Source organism: Primulina tabacum, chromosome 13 (assembly GCF_025594145.1).
Source record: "Primulina tabacum isolate GXHZ01 chromosome 13, ASM2559414v2, whole genome shotgun sequence".
In the NCBI taxonomy this organism is placed as follows: Eukaryota; Viridiplantae; Streptophyta; class Magnoliopsida; order Lamiales; family Gesneriaceae; genus Primulina; species Primulina tabacum.
Window position 1 is genome coordinate 17,287,542 of NC_134562.1, and position 9,478 is coordinate 17,297,019.

Here is a 9,478-nt window from a genome sequence, read left to right on the forward strand (position 1 = left end):
GGGTGCTTCTCATACATTCATATCTGAACGATTTGCATTGAGTCATGCATTGCCTGTTGAGTCTTTATCTGCTGTAGTGTCTGTCTCTTCTCCTTTGGGGACAGGTTTGATTTCAGTGAATTCTGTTAAACATTGTATGCTACAGTATGACGGGCATAAAATTGAGTTAGACTGCATTGTACTTGGTTTGTCTGATTTTGACTATATTATCGGTATTGATATGCTGACCAAGTACAGAGCTACCGTTGATTGTTTCCATAAGATTGTGAGATTCAGACCTGACATGGCTGAAGAATGAAAATTCTACGGTAAGGGTTCTAGATCGAGAATTCCTTTGATATCTGCGTTATCTATGACTCGATTATTACAGAAAGGAGTGGAGGGATTCCTTGTCTATTCAGTTGATTTACTGAAATCGAGCCCGTCATTGGCTGATTTGCCAGTGGTATGTGAGTTTTCTGATGTCTTCCCAGATGAGATTTCGGGTTTGCCTCCGATTCGAGAGATAAACTTCAGCATTGAATTGATGCCAGGTACAGTTCCGATTTCTAGAGCTCCGTACAGAATGGCACCGATTGAGTTGAAAGAATTGAAAGAGCAGTTAGAGGATTTACTGGCCAAGGGTTACATCAGACCGAGTGTTTCTCCTTGGGGTGCTCCAGTATTGTTTGTCAGAAAGAAAGACGGTTCTATGAGACTCTGTATTGATTACCTGGCAACTGAACAAGGCCACAGTAAAGAATAAATATCACTTGCCTCATATTGATGATTTATTTGATCAGTTGCAGGGTTCTTCTGTTTATTCCAAAATCGATCTGAGATCTGGATATCATCAGCTGAGAGTCAGAGATTCTGATATCTCGAAGACAGCGTTCAGAACCAGGTATGGACATTATGAGTTTATTGTCATGCCGTTTGGGTTGACTAATGCTCCAGCTGTATTTATGGGTCTGATGAATCGTGTATTTCAAAAATATCTCGATGATTTTGTGATTATTTTTATCGATGATATTTTGATATATTCAAAGAATATGATTGATAATGCTCAGCATTTGAGAACTGTGTTGAGAATTCTGAGGGCTAAGAAACTGTATGCCAAGCTTTCGAAGTGTGAGTTCTGGTTGAGACAATGATATTTCTGGGTCATATTATATCCGGAGACGGTATTTCTGTTGATCATAGCAAGGTTGAAGCCGTGATCAATTGGCCGAGACCGACATCTGTGCCAGAGATACGCAGTTTTATGGGTTTGGCAGGATATTACCGACGATTCATTAAAGATTTCTCGAGTATTGCTAAATCGATTACTCAGTTGACTCAGAAGAATGCTCCATTTATTTGGTCAGAAGACTGCGAGTCCATTTTTCTTGAGTTAAAGAAGAGACTGACCAGTGCTCCAATCTTGACTATTCCATCAGGTACTGGTGACTTTGTCATTTATTGTGACGCTTCTCACAGAGATTGGGTTGTGTTTTGATGTAGCGAGGACATGTTATCGCTTATGATTCGAGACAGTTGAAGCCACACGAGACTCGCTATCCAATTCATGATCTTGAATTGGCAGACATTGTATTTGCTTTGAAGATATGGCGACATTACCTATATGGTGAGAAGTTCGAAATCTATTCTGATCACAAAAGCTTGAAATATCTGTTTTCACAATCCGAATTGAATATGAGGCAGCGAAGTTGGCTTGATTTACTGAAAGATTTTGATTGTGAAATCAAGTACTATCCGAGGAAATCGAATGCAGCAGCTGATGCACTGAGTCGAAAGGTATGTTCTTTATCCTTATCGACGATTGGTGTTTCAAATTTGATAGAAGATTGCTGTTTGTCTGGATTGGTATTTGAGACAGATTATAAACCGTTGCGACTTTATTCCATTCAAGTCGAACCAGAGCTAATTTTGAGAATTAAAGCAGCTCATAAAATTTATCAGAATGTTCAGTACTCGATAGCGATGGTCAGATCAGGGCATCGATCAAAATATCAGGTACGTGATGGGATACTGTATGTTAATAATCATCTTGTTGTGCCGAATATTTCAGATTTGAAACGACGGATATTGTCAGAAGCGCATAGCAGTCGATTCAGTATTCATCCTGGTGGCAGAAAGATGTACAATGATTTGAAAAGACAGTTTTGGTGGAAATAGATGAAAGCTGATATTGCTGGATTTGTATCCAAATGTCTGAATTGCCAACAGGTAAAAGCCGAAAGAAAGAAACCAGGAGGACTGTTACAGAGCTTATCTATTCCTGAATGGAAATGGGATCACATTTCTATGGATTTTGTGACGAAGTTACCGCGTTCCTCCCGAGGTTGTGATGTGATTTGGGTCGTGGTTGACAGATTGACCAGATCAGCATGTTTTATTCCGTACAAGATGACGTACAGACATGACCAGATGGCAGAGATCTATGTCAAAGAAGTGGTCAGATTGCACGGAGTGCCAAAGTCGATTGTATCAGACCGTGATCCTCGATTTACTTCGCACTTCTGGCAGAGTTTACAGCAGGCTCTGGGTACGAAGTTACATCTGAGTACCGCATATCATCCACAGACCGACGGACAGTCAGAGTGGACTATCCAGACATTGGAGGATATGCTTAGAACTGTAGTGCTTAATTTTAGCACTAGTTGGCAGGATTCATTGCCACTTTGTGAGTTTTCGTACAACAACAGCTATCAGACGAGTATTGAGATGGCACCGTTTGAAGCGTTGTACGGTAAAAGAGTGAAGCTGATTCAGAAGAGGATAAAGGCAGCTCAAGACAGACAGGCCAAATATGTCAATGTTCGACGTAGACCGTTGGTATTTGAGGCAGGAGACCGAGTATTCTTGAAGATTTCACCTTTCAGAGGAGTTGTCAGATTTGGCAAGAAAGAGAAGTTGTATCCACGTTATATTGGGCCGTACGAGATTCTCGAGAAGATAGGAGATCATGCCTATCGACTCGCATTACCGCCTTCTCTATCTGGAATACATGATGTTTTTCATGTATCTTTATTGCGGAAGTATCTCCCTGATGCATCTCATATTATTCAGCCAGACGAGGCCAAACTTGACAAGACACTGAGCTACTTCCAGAAACCGATCCAGGTTCTCGACCATAAGGAAAAGCAACTCAGAACGAAGATTATTCCACTTGTGAAGATTCAATGGAGTCGTCATGGCATTGAAGAAGCTACCTAGGAGACTGAGTCAGACATGAGACAGAGATTCTCAGAAATATTTCATTGATGTAAATATTCTTATTGAGCTTCTATTCTCCATTCCTTATTGTATCTGAGTTGATATATGATTTGATTGCCTGTGATTTCGGGGACGAAATCAGATTCAAGGGGGGGGAGAAATGTAATGTCCGAGATTTTGATTATCGTAATCTAAAATGATTTGTTGATAATTGATGTGATTTTAGACGGAACGGACCGGACCGAGAAATCCGGAAAGAAGATTGGAATTATGTGCGAGGATGAGCCCTCGCGCATAAACGCGACCCCGCCGGGCGCATATGCACGAGGTAGGCAGAGAACCTCGCGCATATGCGCGACATGGATCCGCGCATGTGCGCGAGGATGGCAGAGAGTTGCAAAGAACCTCGCGCATATGCGCCGAGCAAGGGCGCGCATATGCCCGAGTTACTGTGATGATACCCGCCGAGACATAGTGTCTCGCGCATATGCGCGAGACGTATTGAACAAAGGAGGAGCCATCTAGCAATTTCATGCAAGATATATATATATATTTGTATTTATTTCCTTCCTTAGAAAGAAAAGAAGGATCCGAGAAGATATATATATATTTGTATTCATTTCCTTCCTTAGAAAGAAAAGAAGGAGCCAAGGACTTCTCCAGGGAATTGACAAGCTTTGGTATGCTAGAATTCGATTTGAGGAAAATCCGTCCGTTCTAATTTCATTCCGACTTCGATACCGTGTTCCTATCGACAAGAGCTTCAACTTGACGTAAGTTTTATTACGTTTTGTTATGATTTGAAACTATGATATTGAAGGAATCAGATATGATTCATATATGGTGTTCCTGATATGTTAAACATTGTATAATCAAAACCGGATCGAAGAACGGACACCGTATGAAATTGTTATGATTTTTCAGAATGGATTTGATTGAGATTTGATATCAGAATTGTATTGTTATCGATTATGAAATGTTGGGATTGATATCTGATTGATATTGTATTGCTGGATATATTGAAAATGTGTTGTTATGCCGTTAAGACAGAATTTGATTTAGTTCTGATTCTATCCAGTATTGATTGAGTGGTGTATTGATATTGTATTCCTCGATATTGTCATTGCCAGATTGAGTAATTGACAGATTCGAATTCAAGACTTCGACAGAGTCAGATCAACAGAAAGAAAGGTATAAATCAATGTTAACCGGGAGATCGACTCGAGTCAGAGTGAACTGGAGTTTCCCAAAAACCACATACGTTATTTATTGCATTGATATTTGCAATTTATGAGTTTGATATGCTTAGTCTATTGAGTTATAGCAAAGCGTATATTGAGTCATGAGCGGAGATTCCTAGTTATTGGCGGATATGCCAAGTCTTTGGCGGATATGTCAAGACACTGGATGTTTGATTTATATCGATGTTGCGTAGGAGCAGATCGGCTTCTATTGCGGAGATTTGGTATATTGTAATATCTAGGAACTGGGATCCCTAGATTAGAGATGAGTCGAGTCTGAGATGACGAGTCCAGAGTTTGATTTACAGTTTTATATCGATTCATGTTTTCAGATTTGATACATGTTATTGATATCTGTTTTATGCTTTTATATCTGTTTATATGATTGCATGTACACATTATTTATACTGGGATTATATTCTCATCGGAGTTATCCGGATGTTGTCTTGTTTGTATATGTGCTTGACAACAGGTGGGACAGGATCAGGGTCAGGAAGAGGATGAGAGAGGACAAGTTAGCGTGGAGATCCGGATAAAAAATAGATAGGCTTCAGCACTTGATATATAGTAGTTGAACCCTAGTTTGATCTTACTGTATTGAGTACAAGACATGTACTTTACTTTGATATGTATATCAGATTGATTACATTCGTTTCAGCATTTGTATTTTTTTTAAAAAAAAAGAAAAATTAGACCCTGTTTATTTAATTGATCTAATAATTCCCAAGAATGATTAAGAAATTAATTAGCTTCCGGGTCCCCACAACTCCACTGAAAGAGTTTGTCTTCATCCATAACTGAAAGATTCTGACTAATGCTTCGAACTGGTCAGCTGAATCGATCTTCAGTTGGGCTGGTGAAATCAGTTGACTCGTCAGTGGAACTGATTTTACTCTTGTTCAGTTGGACTGATCAGTTGGGTTTCTTCATCAGTTGAACACTCCTTCGGCTGGCCAAGCTTCCGAGGTTCTCCTGCTGAACCACCTATCAACTGGACAATCAGCTGGACTGCTCAATTGACGTAACAGTTAGACTGATTCAATTTGTGCGATCAGTTGGGTCTTCAGTTTGTGATGTAAACAGCTCGTGAGTGATCCTAGATGCTGCACACTAAGGTAGATTATTAGTAACATAATTAACAAGTTTTGTTATCATCAAAATCAAGATTACGAACTTGAAAAGTTCCAACATTGTGAAATTGTGATTCATATGTTAAAACAACATGTAACATAGTTGGTTATAAAATTGTAATTCATATGTTAAAACATGTAACATGGTTATGAAATTGTGATTAATATGTTAAAATGAAATTGTGGCTCATATGTCAAAATACATGTAACATATGTGAAATTGTGACTCATATGTCATAAGATGTAAAATTATAGAATATATTTGTGAAATTATGTGACTCATATGTTTAAAACATGCGACATCGGTCAAAATTGTGTAATTATCCGTCAAAACTAAGTAATTATCGGTCATATTTGTCAAATCTATGGATTCCTTTGTTAGAAAAAGGGTCGACCCAAAATCAACCTTGGTCGACCCAAAAGCAACATGATCGGCCCAAAAATCACCATGTTCGATATGGTCGACCAAGAATCAACATGGTCATTTAGAGCTTTGTAGTCAAGGTCATGTCTTCGATGCAAGTCAAATATAATGCACTTATTGATTGACTAATGCCACGAGTTTTAGCAAAAATCAGCGCCCATCTGTGTGGACAGAGATGCGAATTCTTCGTGATGGACATTGGGTCGACCCAAGTATTGGTTTGTAGACCCAAAAGTTGGCTATACCAAGAACCAAGTACAAGCTATACCAAACCAAGCTACGAATAAGCTTGGTCGACCCACGCTTAAGTCTTGGGTCTACCAACAATGACTCGGGGTCTACCAAGCGTGGGTCGAAAAAGCTACCAAGCGCTTGGGTCGACCAAAAAATATTGGGTTGGGTCGACAAGCGCTTGTGTCGACCCTTATTTTTTCCAGCGAGTCGAAGAAATAGAACAATAAATCGAAATAAACTTTAACATTACCATATTTTTGTCAGCCATTTGTTCGATTGAGTTTGCTTAGATTTAAAGGATATGCGTTGAGAATTGCAGGGAAGGGAAAGACGATTTGCATTGAGAATCTTCGCCGGAAAGGAAATAGAAGGGGGTCGACTGAAGAGAAACTTAGTTTGGAGTCGACTGAATGAGATGGATGGATTTAATGTTAAAGAGTTTCAGTTAATGATTTATTTACATTTAAACATAAGGACATTTATGTAAATTAACTTGTAAATCTTTTTTTTAAAATAAGTCACAGTCGAGTCTCATTTCCCTAAAATTTCCCCAAGATTGTGTTAGGTGCTGTTGAAAGAATCTACGTCTCGAACCATTTGTTGCGACTGCATAATTAGGTTACGAAAAACAGTGTGTAAAAATTCAGTAGATACAAACCGACGACACTACGGTCAAAAAAATACACTGTTCAATTTATTATATTGAAACATGATGGATCATATAAAAAAAAAATCGATAATCTAAACATGGTATATCGTCTAAAAATCTTGTATAGATGTATGTCTTTTAAGTTGTCTTTGAAAACAAACTCGGTAGGTAAAACAATGTCACACTATCATAATTATTAGGATTGAAGATATTTTTGATATTTTTTTAAAGAAAATTAAGGAGTTAGAAACAAATATTTAAAATGACGAAGAATAAAAAAAAAAGTTAAGAGTTTTAAGAAGAAAGTTATAGCAAGTTTGTCCCATTTTAATTTACCATTTCTTTCTATTTTGGTTATTTTTCACTTTAATGCACTGAACATAACACAAAACAAAAGTATGCAGCGTATCATCAAATATCACAAACATTCGTGAAAATAATCTAAAACTACAAGATGTCAAAGACATAATACAAAAATTCCGAAAATAAAATTTAGACGATCCAAATTGATAATAATATAACATAACATAATAAAAGAGCAAAACGTAACAATTTTCCCTTAAAAACATAATATAAAAGATTAAATAGACGAAGAACACGAACTAGCCCTATTTCACATATTACCGACAAGACCAAAGATTCGACTCCATCCCAGGATAAAAATCAATTTGGAGAGATTATGTATTATTTTTTTAAGAAAAAAGCACAGCACAGCAAAAATTAGTTCCTCTTATTTCTATCAAGCCCCGACTGGCTCCGACACCGCGGGTTTGGCTTTCGGAGGCCGTCCACGTTTTTTCCCGGTAATAGAGCTAGCGGGCTTCGGTTTCGCAGCATGCGGCGGCTCGGAAGTGTCATGGGATTTAGGAGGCCGTCCGCGGGGGCGTGGGGGGAGGACGGTTCCCGGGGGAAGAGGTTCTTTTGGCTTCGGAGGACGGCCGCGGCCGCGGGGTGGCGGCGAATTGGGGTCGGGTTTAAGGTAATTGTTCTTGATACAAAGAAGCCGCCCCGCTGATTTCATGCCATTGAGATGACGGGTGAGAAGCGTGACGTGAGAGGGAGGGAGGTTTCCGTATCGGGATTCGATGTACTTCGAGATTTCCGATTTGTTGGAGCCGTTCTTCTCGTTCAATTCTTCAATAGCTGTCAAAATCATCTGCATTTTCAGAGAAAACAAGTCATTTAAATGGCACATAAACTGTTCGACAAACGGAAACTACGAAATTCAACCATAGCTTGAGAAATTCGCCATAAAAGCATGCGTTCCCGTAAAAATTCCAAAGTAATGTTTCAAGAAAATTGTGAGTTCAAAAGAAAAACTCAATACCTCAGGATACTGAGGCAAAGCCGGCGGAGCCAACTCACTATCCGGAGCTGATGATTGGGGATAAATATCGAGCTGTTCTTCAGCCGCCATAACCACCAACAAGATTCTTAAAATCCAACAAAATTTCTAATTCTAGAGTGAATTAAGACACATAAATCATGGGAAGAATGAAATATCTGTAAGAAACTGAGCAAGAAATTTTAGGTGTGAAGAAGGGATTAAAAGGGTGAAGAACTAGATCTGGGAGGTAGATTACATCCGACGGCTCGAGATCAATTTCTTGGTTTTAATCTAATGGGTAAATTTGTTTTACGTGAAAGTGACATGGATCGGTGACGTGGGGATTTTAATTACAATATCGTCCCTCTAGATTGAACTAATTTCCCGTCCAAGAAAATATGATTTGGGGCGCGCAAAAATTGAAAATATGATCCAAATATATCATTAATTTTTCGGTTAATTGGTAAAAAAAATATATCTGTCAAGATTTTGATTAGAATTAGTACTCATAAGTTTTTTTTACAGTCTCTGACATCAACTTATGTTGTGTTTTAACTCCTTACAAATGATCATTTTACTATTTTATCCTTAAATACTTTGACAATTTTCTTGTCTACTTATTTCTTAACTCAATATACACATTATTTTTTTATGTGTTTTTTTTACTAATAATCCAACTAAAGTTAATAAAAGAAGAATTTGCTTAATGATATTGTATGCTGAAACTTTTATGTTTTATCTTGATAACTATTGGGAAAATATATTTATAAAATGTAAGTATATAGTTGGTTGAATGATACCAGCATAGTATGATCACTTAATTGTTTTGAAATTTATATGTTAGTATAATTAATGTACTATTTAGATAACATTAATATGATCATTGGTATTAATAATATGTTATTTTATATAATTGATATAATGTTAATATAATTAATTTTTTTTAGCAATGATGATATCATTAATTTGATATTTGGTATCGATAATATCTTACTCGGTATAGTTAAAATATTTGGCTCATAATTATAACACAATAGAGTTTTTTATATATAATGGAACAAGGATATTTACAAAATTAATCAAATACCTATCGACTCGATTTAGGTATATCTGAGGCTAAATCAAGTACCCACTGACTTGAATTAGATTCTTTGAGTATCAATTTATTTATCATATTTTGAATTCACGATGCCATCAACAAAAGCCACTCAACATCAAATCCGTAATATATTTTTTATATCCTCAAATAATGGAATAATAATATTTACGAGGCCA

At 37.4% G+C, this 9,478-nt stretch overlaps 1 protein-coding gene across 1 annotated transcript; it reads right to left on the bottom strand.

Annotated features, from left to right (window-relative positions):
* Positions 1-7,449: 7,449 nt before the first annotated feature.
* On the bottom strand, positions 7,450-8,413 carry LOC142522500 (HMG-Y-related protein A-like). Its single transcript, XM_075625936.1, has 2 exons — positions 8,204-8,413; positions 7,450-8,032 (listed from the first exon to the last, which is right to left on the bottom strand). Exons 1-2 carry the CDS (start codon positions 8,291-8,293, stop codon positions 7,616-7,618), a joined length of 507 nt encoding a protein of 168 aa, XP_075482051.1. The 5' UTR covers positions 8,294-8,413; the 3' UTR covers positions 7,450-7,615.
* Between the last annotated feature and the right edge of the window lie 1,065 nt (positions 8,414-9,478).